The sequence below is a fragment of the Cavia porcellus genome, unplaced genomic scaffold (assembly GCF_034190915.1).
Source record: "Cavia porcellus strain 051 isolate PalLab524CR breed Dunkin Hartley unplaced genomic scaffold, mCavPor4.1 scaffold_1, whole genome shotgun sequence".
Classification (NCBI taxonomy): domain Eukaryota; kingdom Metazoa; phylum Chordata; class Mammalia; order Rodentia; family Caviidae; genus Cavia; species Cavia porcellus.
This window is the reverse complement of record NW_026947484.1, coordinates 220,925,349-220,951,078: the sequence shown is the minus strand read 5'-3', so window position 1 is coordinate 220,951,078 and position 25,730 is coordinate 220,925,349. Positions and strand designations below refer to the sequence as shown.

The 25,730-nt window shown below is 38.9% G+C and overlaps 1 protein-coding gene across 1 annotated transcript; it reads left to right on the top strand.

Annotated features, from left to right (window-relative positions):
* Positions 1-107: 107 nt before the first annotated feature.
* On the top strand, positions 108-24,684 carry Qpct (glutaminyl-peptide cyclotransferase). The gene is made up of 7 exons (XM_063229701.1): positions 108-336; positions 8,158-8,304; positions 13,748-14,026; positions 16,670-16,846; positions 18,960-19,059; positions 21,922-22,038; positions 24,006-24,684. Exons 1-7 carry the CDS (start codon positions 250-252, stop codon positions 24,149-24,151), a joined length of 1,053 nt encoding a protein of 350 aa, XP_063085771.1. The 5' UTR covers positions 108-249; the 3' UTR covers positions 24,152-24,684.
* The last annotated feature ends 1,046 nt before the right edge of the window (positions 24,685-25,730 follow it).

The following is a 25,730-nucleotide window of genomic DNA, read 5'->3' as shown; positions in this document are numbered from 1 at the left end:
CCATCTTCCTCCCTCCCTTCCTTGCATCCTCTCCAAGACGAGGAAGCGCTGTCTCGTCCCTCGGAGCAGCCGGCCCCCCGGCTCGCCTCGGTCTGGGGGCGGAGGCTGCTGCTCGGCCTGCGCGCAGGCGAGGCTTGACCGCGGAGCTGGGGAGGGAGGCGGGCGCAGCCGACCCGGGGTGGAGAAGGGGCCGGAGACGGGCGCGCGCTCCCGGGCTCGTGCCCGCTGCGGCCCCGGGAGCTGGCAGAGATGGCAGGCGCTGCGGGCACCCTCCACCTGCTGCTCCTGGCGGCCTGGGGCGTGAGTCGGGGTGCCGCTTCCTGGACGGAGGAGAAGGTGAGGTGCTTCTGCGCCCTGGCGCCCGCGCAGGGACCCCGGCAGGGGGCTCCACCTGGGCAGAGCGGGAGGCGGCAGGGCTGCAGCTCCGGCCCAGGGCCCCGCGCCCCTCCGGCGACCGGGGTGCGAGGCTCGGGCGCCGGGTGCCTCGACTGCGCTCCCGGTGGCCGCGAGGACGCGGGCAGGCTGGGTGAGGTCGCCGGGCTCCCCTGGCCGCGGGCAGTGGGGCTGCTGATAGCGCAGGAAGTGTCTCGCCCGCGCGGCCCCACCGGGCGAGGAGGGCGCATCTGGGCGCCGCTGCCCACTCGGGATCCACGAGGCCCGCGGGGTGGCTGCGCCTGGGGTGCTCCCGCAGCCAGCCCCGGCTCAGTCCGAGGCTGCGCTCTGGGCGTTAAGGGTCCCCGCTGACTGCACAGACCTGCGTTACTGATTTTAGATTTTAAGCAGAGCAACTCGGAACCTAGCTTCTTAACTGAAGTCCTGCTTTATTTTGAGACCTGTGTTCTGTTTTGCTCCATGAAAGAGGATTTTACGCGTTGTTTTGAGAGAAATGCGTCTTAGTTGTAGTGAAAAATCTCATACAAGGAACTCAGAATGAAAACAACTTGTAAGATCCTCTTTGCAAATGAGTAAACAGATTCACATTTTTCTTGTGTAAGAGTTTTGAAATCATGAAGTTGCCAACGACTGTGCAAATGTTAATGAAATTGGAGTACAATAGTATGTTTTGGGAAAAACTACAGATGCTTTGACAAAGTTCTTCAGCAGTTTTTAATTCTATTCTATTTTATTTTCTTTTTTTGTATCAGGGATGGAACTCAGGACTTTGCACTTGCCAGGCAGACTCTTATACCGCTATATCTCCAGCTTTTTCTTCATAATTTAAAAATGATTTCTTTATTAATGCATGTTTTAAATAGGTGATGGATATATTTATTGTGGGGAGCAGTTACATATACATATTGCATTTAAATGACTTCAGCGTGCTTCTGATTACTCAGCCCTACACAGGATATACTGGTGACTATTCACCTTTTGTCCATCACAGGAATACACACACACGAATAGTTCAGTCCAGTTCTGGGAATAAGGCTTAATCAGCTTTACACTGGAGCCCACAACAGGCTCCCACTTACGGGGAAACCATCCCCCTTGGAGCCTGGTGGGGTGTGCAGTCCACTCCAGTCACCTCGCCATAAGAGAAACTTTGCATGGAGTCCAGTAGAAGAGTGCCCATGAAGAATAACACTGAAGTACGTGCTCTTCACCCTGTGGGAATAGCTTCGTGCTCAGACACTGGGAAAGAGATACTACAAATTAGAATGTGGTGCCTACACCAAGGGTGTCTTTAAGACACATCTAAGTGGATGGAGTAACGAGATGGAAACTGTCCAAAGGAGGCACCCTAAGAGAATCATTGGTTGATATGCGTAGGCCGAGGGTATTTGAAGCTGGGAGAAGATGCTACCATTGTTAAAATATTTTAAACTAATGAGAATTTAATTTTTAAAACGTATACTTTAAAGCGCGAATCACTATTCTATTGTTTAAGAAGCTTCCAAACACTCTTCCATTGGAAACTGGATACTTTCAAATGGCGTAAACAAATGAGACAAAGGGGATCAGTGAATGGTAATCAGCCAGGGCATTCCATATTTCTAGCTCTCTCTCCCCATAAATGTTTGGCAGGCCTTTATCAAGCTTTGGGCAACAGCAGCATCTTCTGCCAATAGGAAAGGTGTGGTAAAGAAGGTACCAATTTTGAAATTTGTTTATTTTGTTTTGAAATAAAGGAGTGTCTCTTTCATTGGTGTCTAACATGTAAAAGCAGACCAATCCTAACTATGTTTATATTTACAAGATCACTTGAACTTCCTAGTGATCCTACACCTTCCTGTGAGGAGGGTGTAGTTGTCTCCAGTTTATAGATGAGGAAACATGACCACTATCATACCACTGAGTTGAAGAGCCAGGATTTGGCTTAAGCCTTGATTTTTCCTCTTCACTCTCTTTTTTAAGGAAGGTAAGTCCTAGCTGATGGACAAAAACAGTGCCCAAATAGTGCAAGAGTGTGGAGCCAGAGTGCAGTTTGGAGGGGCACAGGGAGGGCTCGCCTTCCCTTCCTGGGTCAGGGCGCACACTAAGTGGTACCCACAACAGGAACTTTGTTTTTGGTTCCTTTGCTTCCCTAACCCCTCCCCTATATTCCCCTTTCCTTGATTTCCCTCATACAGCTTAATGGTCACCATTATTCTGGGGATTGATCCATATACTCAAAACTACTTCTTTTGAATCTTGCCCCCATCCCAAACCTCAACCACATTCCTTTGGTACAGGGTCATTCTTCCAGTACATTATCCTAAATAATGTACTATTGAAAGGATTCTCGTTACTTAGCTCTTACTTAGGTGTGAAGGACTCTTGGCTTTTGAAAGGTGTTCTTAATTTTTAAAAGAATATTAGCTCCAGTAAACTAAGCGGCTTCTTTTAGAGTCTCTTATAAAGTCCACATGTGCTCATTTTAGAAAATTACCCTGAAAAAGAAATCAAATTTCACCCATAAGTCTGTGCTTGAGACACACTATAATTAGTTTTTCTCGTATTTCTGTTGCTAGTCTCTTTCTCTCTGTGTCTCTGTGTCTCTGTGACTCACACACACACATGTATTCACTCTCTTATAATCTCAGGGTTTTTGTGAAGAATGAGTGAGTTAATCCCTGTAAAACACAGGGGCTGGCTTAAGATAAAGGCTCAATACATTTTAATTATATTAAAATAGATATACATGAATATTTCCTCCTGCAGATTGTACTTCAAATATGATTTTAGATCTTGCCAAGGAGCTTAATAGTGTACTATGAATCTTACCGTAAGCCAATAAAACATATTGGCAGTGCCATTTGATTATTGCAAAATCATCATTCTATAATTCAACTATTTCTTTAGTCCTGAATATTTAAGGTGTTTTGCAAGCATTCACTGTGATAAAGCTGGCCCCCAGTGATTTTAGTTGGTAGAATTTTCCTTCACTGTAACAAAGCTGAAATACAAATGTTCAAGTGGTATGGTGGTGGAGGGGCAGTTTCTGGAGAAACCACATGCAGGAGAGGAACCCTTTTTCAGGATGGACTCTGACAGAGGTTAACTGCTGTCTTCAGTGTTTCATATTCTCTGGCTTCTAGAACCACATATAGTCTGAAAATCTTTAGGGCTTGCCTCCTCCACAGTTCCAAATCCTTAGCCATTCACTCTGTTACTTGCATGATTTTTCTGGAAGCAAAGAGAGGTCATTGGTGGGCCTGGTGCTGACAGAGAGACAAAGACAAAACGTATCATTTTGAAGCCTTTAGCATCTGGCAAGTGAGAACTATGACACCCATTTCACACATTAGGAACATTTTCTTAGGTATAGCTGATAGACGAGGGAGCTGAGATTTGACCCTAAGTTGTTGTGTTTAAAGACTACTCTGGTTTGATTTTTAAGAAGGGCTACTTGCATTTTAAAAAGGCAGACATTATCTTATTCAATTCTCCAGTCTTTTCCAGCTGCATCTGTAATGTCAGCAGCATCTGACACAGAAGGATTTCCATAAATGCTGGTTAAATTGAATTTGCAGGTAGACAGAAGTGCTACTCTGAGGGCTGTCTGGAATGCTCACGTAGGAGAGCAACTTGAATTGGCTGCACTGCTGCAATGATCTCTAATTCAGTGGTTTGGAGCCTCAACTCCCTTTGCATGCTGGGCCAGTTCTACAGATTATGTTAATTAAACCCCTCTCTAACTTGGCACCATGTGATTAGCCAACAGGAGATACTTCAGGCTATCTAGTTCACATTTTTTTAGCTGAAAGATTCTTGTCACCCAGAACAGACTTATCGTCCTTTCTGCCTGAATGAAAAGACAAGGCCAGAACTCTAACAGAGCCTCATTCTTCTGAGAACACCTGCACCAATAGAAATCATCCAAGGGCCTTTGAACTGAAACAAACCTAGAGTAACTTGGGGTTTGCATTTCCCTTTGGATGTAACAATTTGCCCCTCAGTTTCTGTCTGTCATCTCGCTGAGCCCAGCTTTCCTTCCCAGGTTTCTCTTCCATATATCCTTTTCTTCTCTCTCTCTCTCTCTGTCTCTTTTACTCTTTTGTCTTTGAGTTAGGGTCTCACTGCGTAGTTCTGGCTAGTCTTTTGCTCACTTTGTAGCCCATGATAGTCTCAAACTTGAAAGGATCCTCCTACCTCCGCCTCCCAAGTGCTGGGATTACTGGCATGTGCCACCACACTCAGCTTTTCATCTTAAAAAAAAAAAAAAATATATATATATATATATATATGGTAGATTCTAAGAGTAAGACTCATTAATAATTGAATGCATGCGATTTATATTGGGAAAATCAAATGCCATAGAGTGCTTCAATAAGTAGCAGAGCTTAAGTAATTAACTGAATGTAGCTGTTTTGCCTTCTCTCTCCTTTACTGAGCTGGCAGGTCCCTGAGTTTGATCACCAGCACTGCGGAAATAGCAATGATAAAATAAATGAAATGAAGTCTCTGTATTCATGAACATCCATAGGGCCGTTTGCTAAACTTATTATCATCCATTAAGGATTTTTGTGGTGGTGTTGCCCACTAAGTTTCATTGCAATATCTCTTACAGTTGGAGGAATATTTATGTTGTTCCTGATTTTTGTTTAATATCTGAAGAACTATTGTGAGCCTCTGCACATCTCTCATTTAACATGAACTCAGTTTCTTATTACCGTGGACCTGAAACGAAGGACCTTTCCCACAGTGAGCAGGAAGGCTCCTGGACAGAGTAGTGGACAGTACATAGAAAGGCTTCACTGCTCAAATGGTCTTTGAGCCAGTTTTCTTTTTTTTTTTTCTTTCTTTTAAAGTTAAATTACATTTAATTGTATTTTTTGGTTTGTTTTTTGAGAGTCTCACTGTACAGTTCAGGCTGGCTGTGAACTCACTATGTAACCAGGCTTGCCTGGAACTCACAGTGATCCTCTGGTGTGCCATCCTGACCCACAGTTTTTAATTGTCATGATGACTGTCCTGGGCCAGTCCTGTGTCAGACTATCAGAAGCACTGAGTGTCAGAAATTCACAAAGAACAAAGCCCACTAGTCATAAACGATGGCAGTTCCTGGCCCCTCCTGCAGGTCTTTTCTATCTTTATATTTGCTTCTGCATTTAATTGGTTTGGTATTTATGACTGCAAAGGTGCAAAGGTGCAAATTTTACTCTATTATTATGTAGACAGTCTTAACTAAGTTTCAGAAAGACAGTCCATCTGTTGATTTCTTTGATGAATTTGACCAATACGTATTGAATATCAGTTTGAATCAGGCCCTGTGTGGTTTGTGGAGAGAGGGGTAAGTAAGAGAGAGCTCTAGCTGTCACGCACCTGGCAGCTCACATGAAATCCTGCCATGAAACAAGTAAACACGCAAGTGACCTCTATCCTGCAGTCAGAAGCAGGCTGGAGTTGGTCAGGTGGACAGGAGAGAAAATGACTTGTGAGGCTGAGGGCACTGCTGATTCCAGGGGACTAGGGCTTCGAGTGCTTTGGGGCATGAACAGATGCCAGGGTGTCGAAGGCTTGGTGAGCAGGGCAGTGGCACTGTGGAGCGATGAGCCAGTAAGACAGAAAACGGACTCCTGCCGGTGGTTAAGTAATAACATGAAAGTCCACTGAGCTCTGAAGTCCATTTTCTTCTTTGTCCATCTCACATTTCTGATACTTTGTCTTTTATTCAGATTTTTTCTTCAAGTGCTGTTGGACACCTAAATGAGGGTTTAGACCTCGGAGGTATAAGGAATCTAAAGGGTATAGTGACAAATCAATAAGGAAATAAACTTTAAAATGTGTTACCAGTGGAGAAGCAGAAACTTTAAAATACTCAGGCTCAGCATCAGTATTCAGCAGTAAGTTGGAAGCGAATGAATGAGGCAGAGCATGGGATTGGGACCTTTTTATGGACTTATACAACTCTTCCACAGCTTTGGGGAACCACCTGTTTCTATGAGCCTCAGTTTCCACTGATACATATCAAGGAGGTAGGGCTCATTTTAGGTGGGTTTTCTAGCTGTATCATTCTGTACTTCCTTAGAACCTCCTAGCGTTTGATTGAAAGAATAATAGAACTACGACATTGAATATTTATTTTGGCAGTTCACATGTATCAGCTCACTTAATTCTGATCAGTCTAGGATGTAGGTGTTACCATCTCCATTTTATGCATGAGTCATAACGAGAATGAGCAACCTGGCTAGAATTACAGCTAGAGAGTGGAGGTGCTGAGTTACATGTTGAGAAGAGAGGGTCTGTCTGATCCCAACAGTCAGTGCACCTAACATCATCAATTCTGAAGGTTAACACTGGGCCATCTCAAGGTGCAGCAGAATATAAATAATTAGACAATAAGCATCCTCTAATTTCACAGTTCTCACCAGCCTCAAGGAGTCAATATAGTGTTAAACTAATTTTCATGAGTCTTTAAACATGTCTAGCCAACACTGATCTCAGAAGGACCCATAAGATAGATATAGCACCCTCACTTTATATTCCAAAGAACTCCATACTCATTATTATTATTCCCCTTAGGGGAGAAGTCATCGGACCAATCATATGTAATGAATGAATATTTCATTATTATTCACATAATAAGAAAACAGAAATTTGTAAAAAGTCATATTGAAGATGCAATATGACAAAGTCTCACCATGTAGTCCATGGCTGGCCTTGAACTTGAAATCCTCCTGTCTGAATTTCCAAAATGCTGGGCTTGCTGGTGGGCATCATGACATCCAGCTGAAGATACAGATTTTAATGTTAAGTTGACTTAGCTTTTTAAGCTTCACATTAATATATAAGTTTACTGGAGAGTGTGAGCATGAATAAAATATTAGAATAATATTTACCTGAAGATTTTTAAACTGACTGTTTAACAGGTTAAACAATCATCAAGCTGAGGTTGAAAGGCAAGATAACAATCATGTGATTCAGTGCTGTCTGATATAAATAGAAAAGGAAATATGGATATGTTCTAAATTTTTTAGCAGCTACATTTAAAAAAACAAAAAGATGAAATAACTTTCAATAATATATTTAACCCTGTATATCAAAGACTTGTTTCAACATATAATCATTATAAAAATCAATACTTTTTCATAATCTTCAAAATTCAGTGTGTATAATACACTTGAAGTATATTTCAGCTTTACTAACTACATTTCACACCTTGAATAGTTGTGTGTAGCCAGTGGCCACCATATTGAATAGCATAGATTTAAAGCAAATTCCTTTCTTAGTTTTTCTAGGGAAATGAGATATGAAGAGACTTAATGAGGCTAACTCAACTTGTAACTGGCAGCCAGAGCTTTGAAGCCAGTTTCTTGGACTACATGATAATGCTTGTTTTAAATACTACTGTGCCTTTTAAAAGCTGTGATGCTAACAAAATATATTGTTTTCTTAGCTGTAGTTTTTGAAATATTGGGTTTTCTTAAAACTAGGGACCATAATTAATATTATTAAACCCTACTTATACAAAATGAGTGTTCAGAAAAGTCATTACTGTGAAATACTAATTCTGGATTGAAAGCATTCTGTTAATTTTGTTTTTAAAATAAGCTGTCAAATTATTTGTTTAATTTCCTATGTGGAACAGGCCAATTATATAGTTGAATAGTTTAATATATCTCATAGGACATAAAAATGATCCTTTGAGGTTTAAAGCTATCAATACCAATGGGCCGGGATAAGTCTTAAACATATAAAATTATAGACAATTAAACAATTTTCTTTAATCCTCAGAATCATCACCAACCCGCCATTCTGAATTCCTCTTCTCTTCGGCAAGTTGTAGAAAGCACCCGTATTCTGGAAATGTGGCAAAATGACCTACGACCGTTACTGATAGAGCGATATCCAGGATCCCCTGGAAGCTATGCTGCCCGTCAGGTGAGAACCCAGCAGCCAGTCTAGAGCGTGTGGAATAAATACTTTGCTTTTCCACAAGGAATAATGCTATGGCTGAAGTTCTGAGTTGTCTAATATTTGATCAGTCATCTTGTTACTCACCATCATGAACAATGAAGAAAGTCCAGTGACTGAAAATAAATCAAGTGATACCTGTTAATCTGGACAGGTTTGTGTGTGAAATCTCTGTCTAAGGTACAGCATTGGACATGGTACTAAATCCTCATCTCTTGACCATTTTAATAACATTCCACTCTGTCTCCTAACCTAGTTTCTTGGTTCCTAAAAGCCTGACATCTACAGCTTCCGACAGCTCTTGCTGGTAGTTCTGGGCTAGGAGTGGGTCACTGTACTGTCAGCCTTCATCATTCCCAGAGAGAAGTTGTTTTGTGCCCTGAGGAGCAAGGGGTAAAGTATTTTCTGCAGAACAGATTTCTCAAATTTCTGCCTCTGATCTACAATAAATATATGTAAGCATACAAATATGTTTAACTGAAAAAAATTATGAAAGAGCCTCATTCTTATTACCTGTAATTTACTTCAATATTGTTAATTTTATTTTGCTGGTTTTTCAAAATGCCAACAAAGACCTCCTAAACTGATTTCAAGACCTACTGATTTTACCACTGCCATTTGAAAGACATTGCTAGTGGAGGGTAATATGAATGACTCATAACTGGACTTGACTTTGAATTTCTCTTTGGGTCCTTAGTGTTAGATGTTTCTCAGCAACCTGAAATCCTACCTCTGAATATCTGCTTTTTCAGACCATCCCATTTCAAGGGATAGCTTGGGCAGGAATTGGCTGGTTCCTTAAATCCTCCTCTGTGACCACACCATCCGCCCAGCTTTTCAGGCAGAAGTACTTGGCACCCATCTCTGTGCCCAGAGAGACCTGCAAGGCCCACCTGTCTAGACAGCTTTTGGGCTTTTCCTTCCTGCCTAACTTATGATTTCTGTGCCTAAAAAGCCTGTAGCTCTTTTTAACCTTCAGATGTACTGGGGACGCTAATGATGATGGCTGATTTTTATGGATCACTTTTACATCTCAGCCAGTGTTCATAACAACATTAGGTGTGTGCTATTATTATTCAAATGTCATGAATTAAAAAAAAACACCCGAGGTTTAGGTTCCTGAATTTATTTGCTGACAGCTAAGTGAGGACTAGTGATAAGGCCATATATGGATCCAAATCTGTGCCATTCCTTGTCCAGGGGAGGCAGTGCTCTTACGTAGCTCTGGTCTTTTTGTGCCCACGTTGGTTTCTGTGCTTCCGGTGAGGTGTGTTTCTTCCAGATTCTTGGGGCCTTATCGCCTCAAAAATCTGTTAAATGAGGACCGTAGCATTTACTGGCCCTATCCAAAATTCTCAATTCCTCATTCTTTAGAAAATCTATGACGCTTGGCCCATGAGACTGAGACATTTTCATTTTCCCATACCGTTTGCTCTTCTGCCATCTATAAGCAGAAACATAGGCAACTTTAGCCTGATTTCCTTGACTGTGAGCTTGCAAAGCCCGTAAACACAAGAAACAGTGTTGAAGCTCTGGCTTCACAGAACATGTAGTGTCCATAGTACACATAGATACTGTTGTGCTAACAAGCATAGCATATTTATGTAAAAGATTACACATTTATGTAAAAGCATTGCTGGATCCACGATAACATTTTCTACTGTTCCTGTGGGGCTGGAGACAAAGGAGAAATTAATTGACAGCATTTTAGTTTGTGATGGGAACGAGGCGGAGGGTTAAGACAGGTACAGGCTGGCCTTGAACTCACTTTATAGTCCAGGCTGCCCTCAAACTCATGATCCTTTCGTCTCAAGTTCCCAAGTGCTGGCATTACAGGTATGCATCACCGTGCCTGGCAGTTCTGTACATTTTTAAGAAACTCATGGCTAAATTTTAGAGACCGGTCTCCTACGTTGTGGAAGACAAAAGATTTCCTCTTTTGACAATGAAGTAATGACAGAGTTATAGGAAGGTACCCTAATGGCCTTTCTTTTACTAATAGTTCTGAGCCTTTTACTCAGAACTGAATTTAAGAAAGAATGATAGCAACTATTCTCCGAAGGCCTTTCGAAGAACTAGATCAGATGTTCTATAATTCATAAGGTGACAGGATTATACTTAGATAAGACTTTCAATTCTAAAAATACTGTGAATCTGATATAAAATTGTTAAAGGAATTAACTTTTGCAGTAAAGCTGTACATTCTTATGAATTCTCTTTCAGAAAAGGAATATTTGGAGGAATCATAGCTTGCAATCTACATTACTATTAGATTATTAAAATATTTTTATCTGAGGTCATAACTTATAAATAATACGAAAGCATTACATTTAGGGAGCATTTCAGTGATTTCTATGATAAGATTAAAAAATAAATTTAAATTAGCTTTACAAAGTCTTTTTTGACGGGACAAACAACATCCTTTGTCTACAAATGCATCTGAGGAGCCAAAAGGGGATTTGTTGAGTGAAAGATGTGTATGTTCCAGGGTATACTTCCAGGCCAGGGGTCCTCCAGAGTGGAGAACCCCGTGTGGGGTGCCCTCAGCTTAAAGCCCCTTCTCCTTGTGGTATCATCCTAGATGTCGCAGAAGTCCGTGTGACAGGGGTCAACATCCTGACAACAGTGTATTTGCAGGCTTTGTGCAAATACCAAGGATCTACTTCCTCTCCATATAACTGTGGTCCGTTGATGTCACTGCTTCTCTAAATCTGAAAATTAGGATTTTAATTGTTATATCCAGGATCACCCACTAATGCTAACCTGGAGCACTCCCCCCTCAGACTCCCCCCTGGGAAGTAGAATAGCATGTAATAGTGTCCTATCTCCCTCCTTATCAGGCCTAAAGGGCCCAGCTTTTGTCTCTTCAAGTTAGGGGAACACAGTTGTGTTAGACCTCAGCCATATCCTAGCAGTAAAAGCAGTGGTTTGGGGAGTTTCCTCTAGAGACTTGCAGTGGGAACTTGCAAGACTAAATCTGAAAGCCAAAAGCAAAACAAGTATTGGCGACCTAACTCGACTTTGAAGCCAGTTTAATTGTTTGTAATGATTATTTATCTTGGTTGCTAAGATAAATAAAAATACAGTACTTATACTGAATACAGAAAGGTTACTCCAGGGAGAACGCTTTTGGCAGCATTTGCTGATTTTTTTGTGGAGTTTAATGTCCATGTGGACATCAGAAATAATGGTCAAGACCCGCTTAGTGGTTGGGGAACGAATGTGTGTGTGATGCCTCTGGGCAGTGCTAACAGATGCATTTTCTAAAATACCAGCTTATTTTCAGGCTACTATTGGTGTTGGACACCGCATTTTATGGAACTGTTTATCATCTGGGTACCAGATGTTCTGGAGTATATGCTTTTTAAAAAAGATTATCCCTTTTCTTTTTTAAAATTTATTTATTTATTTTACAATGTGTAGGGACTTTGAGAGCCCACAATTAAGGAAATCAGTGTGAAGTTGCATTGTCATAGTCTTTGGGAAAGCTTGTCTTAGATGCACAGTGATTTCTCTCTGTTCAAGCAACTAAAGTTCCGTGTCACATAATTTTACATATATTATTGCATCAATCCATATTTACTGAAAGCCTGCTATGAGCCAAGCACTGTGCAAAGAATTATGGAGAACTACATGTTAGGTGAGATATGAATGTTGATTTTGTAAAAGGTTGCAAACATGTATTTTGAGGACATGAAAAGACAACATGTAAGGTTATAATAGAGAAGATGAGGTACAAGCACACACAATGCTTTTTAGGCCAAAGTTTGTCTTGAACCAAAAGCAAAGAATGGCAGATAGGAAGAGGAACCGGGGTGGAGGGATGAAGAGAGAGCGGTTAGTAAGGGAAAGCAAGAGTGATTAAAATGTGTTATATGTGTATTGCAGCTCTCTACAATGTACATAATTGTTATGCAATAAAACATGTACTAATAAACATAAACTAAAACAAAGAATGAACAAGTGGCGGGGAGGTCATCAGTTTACTTGGCATCATCAAGGCTGACTGTAAATCAGTGCTACCCTACCCGCAAGGTCCTCTCTCCCTGCAAACTTCCTGCTACAGTTTTTCCAAGGTCCTTGCCTACGTGTCATGTCACATTAGCAAACAGTAAACCACGACAGTCTTGTCCAGGATAGAAAATTCTGTATTTCCTAGGGAAAAAAATATTTCCCACTTGTTTCCAGTTGTTTGTAAGTTATTGTTTATCATCTCAAGGTCCATCCCTACTGGATGCTAATTGTGGGACCAATTGCTACTTATTGTGAAGGTTAGTTTGTTTTTTGAGTTTTCAATGAAGGCAATTTACAAAGATAGTTTTTGGGGAGAGATATAGTGAGAAAAATGTGGCCAAGAGAAAGTAAGGATTGAAAAGAGCAATGAGCTCATAATTTCTTCTCTTTCTCCATCTTCTTTCTCCTTTTCTTTCCTTTTTTTTGAGACAGAGTCATGCTGTGTACCCCAGCCTGGCCTCTAATTAGCAAACCTCCTGCCTCAGCTTCCTGAGTGCTGGCATTACACACATGCACCTCCTTACTTGACTCAAATTTCAGGTTTTTAAGGAAGATGCTTCCAGTCCTTGACGTTCTTTTTCTACCTACTGTTCCTTCCCATTAGTCCTTGTGTTTCCCATGAAACCTAAGTGGTTAGAAAAGAGTGCAAAGAGATTGTTTTATATTTCTACCAACATTGTCAGTGGATCTGGGCCTGCCTTACAGACATATAGAAAGCTTTTTATATCCATTCTTTTGTTGTGGAGTCTTTCTCCATAGCCCTTGGCAGGTGGTGTCAATATCTTGTTGGTGTTCATTACTTATGTAGCATTTGCTGGACCTGGGGATACTTGCTGTACCTTTGGGACAAAAAGATCTATATTTTGCTATTATTACCTTTGAACATCTTAGAGTAGACATGTGTGGGATTCTGGTTTCTCAAACATGTTTTCTTGGCCTCCTAAAAATATTAAAAGTAGACCTGGATTTCTGTCATCTGACTTTCGATATGTCTGTGATGCATTGTTCAGTAAGAATATCAAGGGGCAGAATAGCATGTAAATTAGGATTCTTTTCTTATAAAAAACACATCCTCTTTTGTAGATATGTGTGTTTATATGTTAGTATAGACTTGTAAAAAGAAAGAAATGTGATGGGTCTATATCCATCTAATAATATTGGTTGATATTTAACAATTAGCTGGGATTAATTAGTAGGGAGGAATTAGAAGATTGCTTTTCCTTTAAATAGGCAAGTTGCTATTAAGTATAATAGAAATTATAACAATATTATCCTTATTAATAAGTATAGTAAGCATGTACTATAACTTTAACTTGAAAGATCTTGTGTACAATTTTAAATACATAGCTAAATAAAAACTGTGTATATATGAAATTTTGGTTTATGTTTTGATCAGCACATCATGCAGCGAATTCAGAGACTTCAGGCTGACTGGGTCTTGGAAGTAGACACTTTCTTGAGCAGGACACCCTATGGGTACCGATCTTTTTCAAATATCATCAGTACCCTTAACCCCACTGCCAAACGACACTTGGTCCTCGCCTGCCACTATGACTCCAAATATTTTCCTCACTGGAACAACAGGATGTTTGTGGGAGCCACTGACTCAGCTGTGCCGTGTGCCATGATGTTGGAACTTGCTCGTGCTTTAGACCAGCAACTCCTCTCCTTGAAGGTATCTGCTTTCCTTTCATTGACTCCTAGAATAAAATACATTAGCAGCAACTCGGAATGAATTCCGAAATCCTTGGGGGAATGAGAATGCCGCTTGGAAATGGAAACCTTTTGAGGCATTTTTGTAATCTGTTACAAAAGTTACGAAGTTGAAGAAATATTAATTGGAAGGTTGCATCATTTAAAATGTCACCATGAGCTGTATACCTAATACATGCCAGTGCACTTATTAATTGGGATCTAATTTCTCCGTGTTGGATATGGATTAAATTAAATGCAACATTTCTTGGCGAATAATGAAAAAGGAGGAAGTTGGTATAGGTTTAAGTTTGAGAGCTACGTTTTAGAATGAGCTATGTTTATTTCTTTCTTGTTTCCGCAGCCATGAGACATCACAGACTTCTGATCTGAGATGTGGCTCTTGCGTTGGAGGGGGGGAGCTGCAGGAAAGGGGTTCTAAAGAGAGAGTGGGTAATTCAGACGCATCAAGATGAAAAGCACGAAGCAGAAACGCATTATTGTTATTATCTGTGAATCTTGGCTCAATTTTATGTAGCATAGCAGAGCTTTTGTTATGCTCTCAGTTCAAAATACTTTGGGGACTCTCAGATGTTATTTCAGTCTCTGTGTTCTTGGGGGTATATCGGAAAAAAGTGCTAAACTAGATGAAGACGTTTTGTTCTGATATCACTCATAATCAAATAAACACGACATAGCAAAAACAAAAACTTTGCTCACAGGCAATCAAGGCCTTTTTTCCCTCTTAGAGTTTTATTGAAGGGTCCAGCTTTTGATAAAAAGGGTAAAGCAGAAAAAGTTTATCTCATAATGAAAGTAATAGGCATATTTTGTTCTGTTTTTGCTGGATATGCTGAACTTGAAGAAAGCAAGAATTGTTTATGTGCTCTCAGGATACTTTTCACTTTTTTTTTCATTTTGTTTTTGTTTTCTGAATCTCTCAGTGTGCCTTGTCCCATCCCTCCCCTGCTTTTCACATGCATCTTTCCCCAGCAATTGGGAGAGGGACTTTGAAAGCTGATACGATGGATGCAGTGATTTTTGCATTTCTAGTACAAGGACAGGCAGTGAAATGAAGTATAATTTAAAAGGCATGGTTTTGTGCAGTGGGTGAGTTTCTTGGGTGGGTGAATTGTTTTATTCCCATATGGCTTACTCCTGCTTTTGGTGATCAGAAATAGAAAGGGCTAAATGACTTGTTGGGTGGGGAAGCCTCATTAAAATTTTTGAGTCAGTATATCCATTCTCTTACCTTTTATCCTAGAGATAAAGAATGAGGTAGACCAATGTTTTTTTTCTTCTTTTAGTACCAGGAATTGAACTTAGGATCCTGTGCTTGACAGGCAGGCGCTTATGCTGCTGACCTGTGTCTGAGGCCCCACATTTTTAATAGGACTAATTTTGAATGCAGATTTGGAGAGTATTAAATCTATTCTTTTTTTTTTTATCTTTTCTTTTTTATTGGTACCAGGGATCGAACTCACAACCACACACTTGCAAGGCAAGCGCTTATGCTGCTGAGCTAAATCCCCAGCCCCATTAAATGTATTTTTATAGATATATTTTGAGTAGCTTTGTGTTAGGGATTTATTTTAGGCTCTTCAGCTATCATGGATTGGGAAGGTGGTGGTATCCTAAGGAGTCATATGAAACATGAGAGCTATCGCCAGACAGTGGAAAGTGTGAAATTAATTATAATTCTGTTCCTTCTCAGTTCTGCTCAAATACTATCCTTTCCATAAGCCTTCCTTGATTCCCCCAAGGAATTCAACTCTCATTCTGTCCAATCTCCAGTGAACTTGTATCATTTGTGGCCCTTGACACATTTTTCCATGCTCATGTATTTGTTTTATCTTTACTAATCCAACTTAAGTGTAAGCTTATTCAAAGGAAAGGCTACAGTTACTCTTCTTAGCATCCCTGTAGCATTCTTAGGACAGATTTTGTTCTTATTCTCAAACAAAGACTTTCAGATTTAAATATGGTGAGAGGTAAGAAAGATGTGCAGATAGTTCAGCTTGGGCTTCCCAGGAAGCAGATTTTGCTGGGGAGGTTAGCATTCAGATCATTTAGTAGGGAGTGTCTTTGGATCAGAGCTAGAGGCAGGGAGGAGAAACAGATGGGATTAGGCAGAGCGAAGTGGAGATGTAGTGCAGGTTCAACGACAGTCTCGACCAACTTCCGGAAACCTCTGGAGATGCAGTGGCCTTTAGAGATTCCCAGCACCTGTATAGGTCAAACACAGGATGTAGGACACTCCCAGGAAGGGCAACTGAGGTGTTTCTGGACCAATCCATCCTCCTAAATGGGAGGCATGTTACAGTGTTCATCATAGCAGTTCCATTGTTTTCAGTTTTTCTGGGAAGTAGAAACAGATAAAGATTTCTATTTTCAGAGGAAGTGGAGACAGGTGAGATTTATATGGGTGAAGATTATGGGAGGTGTGACAATTTTCAGAGGATGTGGTGTGAAATAAATTTTGGCATAGTTTCACTTGCTTGCTTTGGTATCTTTTTTTTTCTTTATGGTACATCTTTTTGCCCAGTTTGTAGGAAAGTACTTGTTTTTAAATCATTACAGCGTTTTGCTCTTGTTTATTATTATTATTATTATTTTTTCTTACCAGAATATATCAGATCGCAGGCCAGATTTGTCACTCAAGCTAATTTTCTTTGATGGGGAAGAGGCATTGTTTCACTGGTCTCCTCAAGATTCTCTGTACGGGTCTCGACACTTAGCCTTGAAAATGGCATCAACTCCGCACCCACCTGGAGCAAGAGGCACCAATCAACTTCACGGCATGGTTAGTGCGGGAAGTTTCCCTGGTGCTGCCTTCATAGGAGAGGCTGCCAAAGCCAAGTGAAGACCCAGAAGTGCCTGAAAATCTTCGGAGCAGAGTGTTTACAGTAGAACATTCTTTGGCAGGCTTTAGGTTTTTGAGGAATCCCAGAGCTACAAAGAACAATTCTGGGTTAAAAGCTATGTTTGGCTAAGCTTAATTGAAATGATGTTAAAAGAATTGGATTAAGGAACTAATAGTTTGTTTTGTTGGAAGCACATTCCCTAAGTACCTGATGGAGGCAGAGAGAGCAAATCCCTTCCTCGAAGCCTTTAAAGACAGAGGAGTCTGGGGTCCTGGGAAATGCAGAAAGAACAGGGTAGGAGCCAGGCATTTTCTCACTGTCAAAGTCCTATAGTGGCTCCAGTGTGCATATGATTTTTTTTTTGTCTTTTTCATTTTTATGGGTACCAGGGATTGAACTCACGACCGCCTGCTTCCAAGGCAGGTGCTTATGCCGCTGAGCTAAATCTCCAGCCCCGTATATGATATTTTGATCTGCTGGTTTGTTATAGAATATTTGACATGGGTGTGGGTTCATTTTGACACTACCCTAAGACACTGCTATTGAGTAATGTGTGCAACACAGAGCCTCATTTTCATCCCTATTCCTGGACCAACAACCCATCCCTAATCCCTCAGCCCGCCTGTGAACCCTCTCCTTACTCTGTTTCTTATCCCGTTTTTGATTTTTACTCTGTCTCCAATCCTCACTAACCTCACCCTGGAACTTCCTGCTTCCCTTAATGCTTTATTCTTCCCCAGTGTTCATCCATCCCCGACCCTCACCCCATCTGTAAAGCAAACATTTACAGTTAACACCCTACTTCTCATCTGTGACCTTTTCATATTAGTGACCTTCCCTGTATAAGTCCAGCTGGTCACATTGGATATCCTTTGTTTTTATCTGGCACATTTTATGTTGGTAGTTTACTCCGTATGTCCATTGGCAGCTCAAAATGTGTCAGGGAAGTATGATCAGCACCTCATCTATTCACTGTACCCAGGTTTGTATAAAGGTTCAGAGAAGGAGACAACTGATTGATCGGTAGTAGGAACAAAGTTAGTTATTTATCTGTTCAAATATAAGAATTCACAGTGGTGGTGAAGATCATTTTTCTCCAGAAGGAAAAAAATAAAAATCTTTTAATAGCTTATCCAACATTATTCATATGTTTCTATTTTAAACAATCTTGTTTTATTTTTACAATGCATGTCTTTAATTATCATTCATGAATTTATGTATACTATCTTTTTAAAATCACAGACCCTGAGAATATTTATCTAATGTGTGTTGGTATCTTTTATAGACATTTACCCACACATTATTTTACTTCTATAAATCAGGAGGGTTTTTGTTTGTACCTGGGATCGAACTCACAATCTGGCACTTGCCAAGCAGATGCTTGTACCACTGAGCTAAATCACTGGCTCTAATTAGGAGGTTTTAATTTAGAGAGTTTATGCAGGGAGTTCTCAAGCTTGCTGATGTTTTATGGCTCAGGTAAATTAAGGTATTCTGATTTAATTATAGGGGTTTATAACCAGAAAGGACTTAGAGATTAGCTAGTTTGGGCTCTTCATTTGATACACAATGAAATGGAGATACAGGAACACAATATTATATATTCCATTTGCAAGGGATTTTTCTTGTAAGTGGTTTGAACAATAATTACTTTTATAGACAGTTGTATCATTACATATTAGGGATAAAGTGGCTGATTACAATGAATAGAAAGTCAGACAGGCTTGGATTCCTATCTGAAAATAAAATATTCTTTAATCTATAAATTTGCATCCAAATTGTCCCTTTCTAATTTATCCTTAGTGCTGTCTTTTAGGAAGTGCATACACAAAAAATCATCACCTTGTCTTTTGTTCACATTGCCGAAACAAGATTTCAAAAATTCCCTAAAATAATTAACATAAAATATTGTCAGCTTTTTATGTTTTATACAACTCCCCAAATTATTCTCAATTACTAAGATGCAATTAATTTTGACTGATTATTCTGCACTATTGATGAGTATGAAACATGTTTCGGTGACTGTGATTAAACCATATTTTTCTGCTTTAGGATTTACTGGTCTTGTTGGATTTACTTGGAGCTCCAAATCCAACATTTCCAAATTTTTTTCCAAACACTGCCAGATGGTTTAATAGACTTCAGGCAATTGGTAAGTACCTCTGTCTCTGCAGAATGAAATGTGGCTTATTCCTGCTGAAAAATAGTACATTTTAAAATTCAAACAAAAAGGTTTTTTTTTGCATGTGTGATTTAAATATATTATATACATTATTACCTTTTTTATTGGCCTATTGATTAGCTTATTAGTCTTATTTATCTCTTTTAGTGGACTCAATTTATTTTCTGTATAAAACTGTATTTTGAAATGGAAACAAAATATTACATTTTACCTTTGCACATCCTTAGGAATAGTGTGCAAATATTTTTACCAAGGTACTGTCTGGTACATAGAGAATGGATTTCTAGGGAAGACTTCACCCAGCAAAGCATGTTAACTAATGATGAATGTTGTGTACTACTAACACCAAAAGATATTCTTTTTATTATTATTATTTTATTTTGAAAAGAAAAACAACACAGGAAAGAAAAACAAAAAACAAGAGACATACACACAACTACAAGAACAACAAAAAAACTCAAAACAATTACAATATAGGCTTTCAAAACAAGATGATAGGAATTTAACAATGGTTGTAATACTGCATATTGTTATCTTCAAAAGAGTTGCTTAGATTGCCAGATATAGACATGCAAAATTAATCTACTTGTATGAGTATTAACTTCTTTTTCAAGAACTACCAAAAGATATTCTTTAAGTTTTCTTAAAGAATATCTTTAAGATAAGAAAGATCTTCTTTTCCATCTTAGATTATCTTTTTTCTATCTTATCCAGATATTCTTTTTTTTTTTTTTTGTTTTTCTGGTACCAGGAATGGAACTCATGACCTTGCACTTGCCAGGCAGGTGCTTATGCCACTGAGCTAAATCCCCAGCCCCAATTTTCTTTGAAATACAATCCACCTCTAGAAATTTTTCAAAGAAGTAAGAGATCAAGAGGTGTCTTGGTTTCTTTCACTGCTGAAATAAAATACCTGGTGCTCAAAATTAAGGAAGGAAGGGTTTATTTAGCTCACAGTTTGTGGAGGTTTCAGTCCATAATCAGTTGGCTCCAAGGCAGCGTGACATGGCACAGGGGCAACACTTCAAGATTTTAGAAGACAGCAAAAGCAGCAAGAGGGAAAAAAGGGTGGAGGATCAAGCCTTTTTCCCTCCCTTCTACTGCAAGCAGGCTACCACTCTCCAGGGCAGGTGTAGCACTCACAACATCTCCCTGGCCTCCTCTTGCACAGGATGAGGATGTTTATAAAGTAGGGACCCTGGCTCCCTGATGAGTTGCTTAGTTACACTTCTAAATTTCTCAGTGTATTAACCAGGAGGCAAGAGAAAGATCTGTACAGAGCCACTTGGAAGAAGATTTAGAGTTAAATAGAGTGGGCTAGGCTAGACTAGACTGGGCCAGGCCAAGAAACAGGTATCTGTGGAAGATAAAACAAACCCCTGAGGTATCAGGGAAAGAAGGAAGTGAGATGAATATTGTAGAATCTGGATTATGAGGCAGGAACTTCTGACTAGAAATTTCCAGGATACATACACTTTGTGGGGCAAGAGAGTCATATTTTGAGCCGTGGGAAACACTGTGCTGTTTTAGCTCACACCTTTGCCATGAATTAAGAATTTGCCAATATGCAGATATAAATTTATATGACAGAAACTTCAACCTGAACTTAAGATGTTCATCTTTGCAAATTTTAATTTCTACTTTAAAATAATTACTATTATGGCATTATTAACATAAACATCTTGAGCTTTTTTTTGCAGCATGTTTTCCTAACTTTGATAGCAATCTTTAGAAATTGACTTTTGCTTCCTTTAAGGGTGCACTTTTCTTATTTTTTTTGTACTGGAATGAACATATATCAATAACTTGTAGTTTACTGCAATTTTAACCCATTGTACTCCCCTCCCTCAGAATATTTACACTTCAAATGATATTTAAAATGAACAAAGCAAAATTGTATCCTATGATAAAAATTACAAATATCAATAAACAGAAGAATATTGTTTTGAGGGTGGTTACAGCTTTCCACTATTCCTAAAACTCTATTACATATGCTTATTTACTAGATAGTCTAGTTTTCACTTTTAAATTTAGTAATTAAAAAATAATTTCACATTGGGGGTATAGCTTAGTGGTAGGGTGCTTGCTTTGTATGCATGCAACTCTGGATTCAATCCCTAGCACAGCAACAGAACAAAACAGCTATCCTAATCTTGTCATCTTTTGTCGTCTTGTAACATGGAACACTGAGGTTACATGTAACGTATGGGTTATGTATATTGCAAAATGACAAGAATGATAGATGCAGGATTGTGATTCTCAAACTTCAGTGTGCACCTGAATCTCCTGCAGGGCTGAGATCCCTGGTTTTCCAGATTTTTGACTCTGTAGATCTGAGTTGATGCCAGATAATTTGCATCCCGAGTGGTGGCTTAGGCTGCAGGTTAAGAACCTTACTTTGGGAAGCACTGATGTAGGTCACAGTAGGTACCCTTTTTCTCATAATAACCTTCATCCTATGCTAATTGAGTATTTCCCATATCTCCTGTTTAAGCCTTCTTCATGCAGGATCTGGACCTACAAGCATCTACAGCTGAATTCCTCTCCAAGGCCCATTTCTCACTTTCTCTCTCTCCATTTTTCTGTTGAATTTCTACCTCTGTGGAGTTGTCAGCATAAAGCAAGAGCCATGTGTGAATCTTCTCTTTTCCTGCTCCAACATGGATATGCCAACTTCAGTTCAGGTGTTTATTGTCATGAGCGTGGACATACTGCATAATATTTAAAAAGTGATGCCTACATGTGCTAAGATTTCTCTTAAATAAGGATGCATACTGAGTCTTCATCAGATAAAAAATAGATGTTCATCCACTGTCTAATTTTTATCTGCAGAACATGAACTCCATGAATTGGGTTTTCTCAAGGATCACTCTTTGGAGAGGAAATATTTCCAGGATTTTGGTTCTGGAGGCATTATTCAGGATGACCATATTCCATTTTTAAGAAAAGGTAACATGTGTGTATGTACCTATACATGTTCATGTGCATTTTTTATCTATTGTATTTTATGTTCATCTTGAAATGTAAAGGCTGCTGTATGTCATGTATATACTTAAAAGTAGATCAAGATCAGTATTTTCATCTATGCCTTATTCTGAAATCTTATTTAGCTTCCTGATGTCACCAGACAACTTGCTTTAGCTGTGAAATTTCCAGGCCTCTAATTGTTGCAAACATTTGAGAAGCAAATTAAACATGAATAATAATTGGTACATTTTGAATTACTAAACCATCCTTCCTTAAAGATTGACTACACTAAATTAATATAATTTGAACCAATCTAAAAGTATTTTAAATCATCTAAAGATAGTCAATAAAATTAATTTGAATGACAACCAATCATTAAAAAAGAAGTACATATGTTATGATATAATTAAGCTTTGACTTTGTGTCTTCTAATCATGAGCCTGTAAGATAGAAAACAGGTGATTGAACCAAATTAAATGAGAGAGAAAAAGATTAAAGGTTCACTCACCTGATCTTTATTGATGCCAGGTGTGATTCAGATTAAACAATGTAAAACTTTAGCACCTGTTACTCTTGTGGTTACCAAGTGAAATGACAGAACCTGCCATTGCTTATTAGTGGGAAGGAATGACCAGTCTGAAAGTAATTGTTCCTTTCCCTTTCTTGCCCTTCTCAGGGAACAGTTTCCGTTTATCCTGTTCTTCATATTAGACTCCTGGGAGCTGTCCTCACTTGGGATTTTTTCCCCAGTCCACATCCAAATCTCACACACATTCATTTTTAGGTTGTAGGAGGTATCTAAGTATAACACTGTACTGTTCTGTTCCTACTCCCCTTGATTTATAACACTCCTCAAATGTGAGGAACCATTAAATTGAATTAATTGATAAATTAAAACCATCTCATGGTTTCTATTTTCTCATGAAAATTCTTCCAAATCTTTGAGGAGGCCTTTATTTTTTTCTGGTCTTAATGTATCTATTAAAGCCCATACTGCACTGATATTCTGCTATCCTTTATGGAGTTAGACTGTTTTCTTGTGCTTTGTGTAACTGTGATGTTTGATCAATAAGGAAGCAATATCCTTGAACGAGATGGCGGAAGTCTAAATCAACTCAAGGGCTCTTGCTGTAGCTTCCCTACTGGTCTCCACATTTTGTTCTTTTTATTCTTTGTAGAGAGTGAGAGTTATCTTTTAAAAATATAAATCAAATTGTTACTATTTTAAAGTCCTAATGGTTTGCGATCTTGCAGAATAAGATAAACAACCTTTACCACAGCCTGTCGTGTCCTCCATTTTCTGCCTCTGTTGTCTCTCGGTACCGCCTCCTACCTCTCTTTCTAACCTTTGCTCTGGTCCAGCCATCCTGGCTGCCTTGCTAGTCCCCAAGGAGGACAAACGCACCTCTGCCTCAGGACCTTTCCCGTGGCTAATTCTGCTACCTGCTGTGCTCATCACTAGATCTTTGCCTGGTTTGTTTTCCCTTGGGCGTATCTAAATTTAAACATTGGCTTCTCAAGGAGGCCTTCCCTGACTTTAAATACCTCTGTCAGCCCTGCTGCCTGTCCTGCATCCTTTACTCCTGTACCTTGTTTTATTATTCTCAATTAGCTGTATCGCTTCCCCAAATTACGTTATGAATGTGTTTACTTGCTTCTTTCTCCATTGGAATGTAAGCTCTGTATGGGCAGAGCGTGGCCTTTGCACTAATGAAATTTCAATTCCTAGAATTGTATCTGGTAGGTAGTAGGTGCTTTGTAATTATTTGCTGAATTAGTTATCATTTTTCTAATGAGTGGATGCTCTTAGAGAACCAGATAAGGTACAGAGAAGCACACAGGAGATGCTGAATCATTATATAGCTTTATACCTTACCATTTGAAGATTATCAATTTCTAGTTTACTCAATGGAAATATACACAAATTACAAGTTGGTTCTTTTTTTTAGGTGTTCCAGTTCTGCATTTGATACCATCTCCTTTCCCTGAAGTCTGGCACACCATGGATGATGATGAAGAAAATTTGGATGAGTCGACTATTGACAATCTAAACAAAATCCTACAAGTGTTTGTATTGGAATATCTTCATTTGTAATATTCTGATGTGATTCCTGGTTATTGCTTCTGTATCAAATTCAAAAGTCAGAGTATCATTTAAAATAATCTGATTCCAGATAAATGTTGTGTGGAAACTTCTATAAAATTTCTCTGTGGGTGTCTTTGAATATGTGATCAATGAATCATAGAATTATGTTATGTTTTCAATTGCTTTTAATTCTTATCTAGAGATAAAAAGGGACATGTAAAGAAAATAGAAAAAAACATCTTTTAAGAATTCATTTAGATAAAGACTACAAAATGAAGTCAGATTCATTTATTCAATATCATAGATTTTCAAACAATACTAAAAATGTTGATGGTGTGCAATATATCCCCTTAATTTTATGATTTTTTCATATTTAGGAGTCTATTGTACAATATGAAATGGAGATGTACTTTAAAGGCTTTCAGCCCTCTTTGAGAAATCTTTGTAGGGTTAATTTTATGGATATTAAAATCAGAATTAAATGCCATGTTGTGAATTTCTTTTCTAATACATACATAAATAAAAAAATATTTAATGCCTAATCCAAGTTTTATAGTTGTGCAACTTTAGTTCCTTACTATAAAAATAGTTTAATAAATAAAAAATTATTAGAAAATAGATGACAAGAAAAGTGTAATTGCATCATATTAAAAGAATCATTATTGCCTCTTTATTTTTCTCTTACTTTATTCTTTTTATTTTTGAAGCAGTGTCTCACTATATATTCAGGCCTGCCCTTGAGTTTATTATGTAACCCAGGCTGGCCTTGAACTTGTAGCTGTTCTCCCAACTCAGTCTCTGGAGTGCTGGGATTATAGCCATGTGCTACCATGCACAACTTTTTTTTTAAATCATATTTTATATATGGGTGTAATCAAATTGTACTTATATTTTTAATAGTCCCCCATTAAACTGTACAATTAGTATATAGCTGCTATTTTGGTCTTGGCATGGGACAAAGACAGAAAAAGACCATTGATTATGACCTCTAGAATTAATATTCAGGTAACACAGCACTTGTCAGTTATGATAGCTTTTTTTTTTTTATCGGTACCCGGGATCGAGCTCTCAACTGCCTGCTTGCAAGGCAGGCGCTTATGCCGCTGAGCTAAATCCCCAGCCCCTATGATAGCTTTTTGTAAATCATATGAAATCCATGTTTGGTTACTTACAGCATAATTTTTTCTGGAAATTCATTGGCACTATGGATTGTCTTTAGTGATAAGAAACAATTACCTAAAATATAAATTTGACCAACTGAACAATTATGAAATTGATCCTGCCTGATAGGTGCTGTTATCTGGGTACACTGTTCTCTGTGTATTCTCTGTACAGAACAGACATTAAGTAATTCTTATTGAATTATTCTGCTAAGGCTAGGTATAGAGTGAGACAGTTCAGTGAAAGGGTTAGCAATTCAAGCTTTAGGTTCAGTGATAATGGAAGTCACTAGAAAGTAATTTAATTGCTGAAACATACTTTCCAGATAAGAAAAGGATAAATATACTTTTATTTTTATAACTGCACCTAGTTACGTGCAAGAATATAGCCTGAATTTTTATGTTTACATATAAAACATTATCTGTAA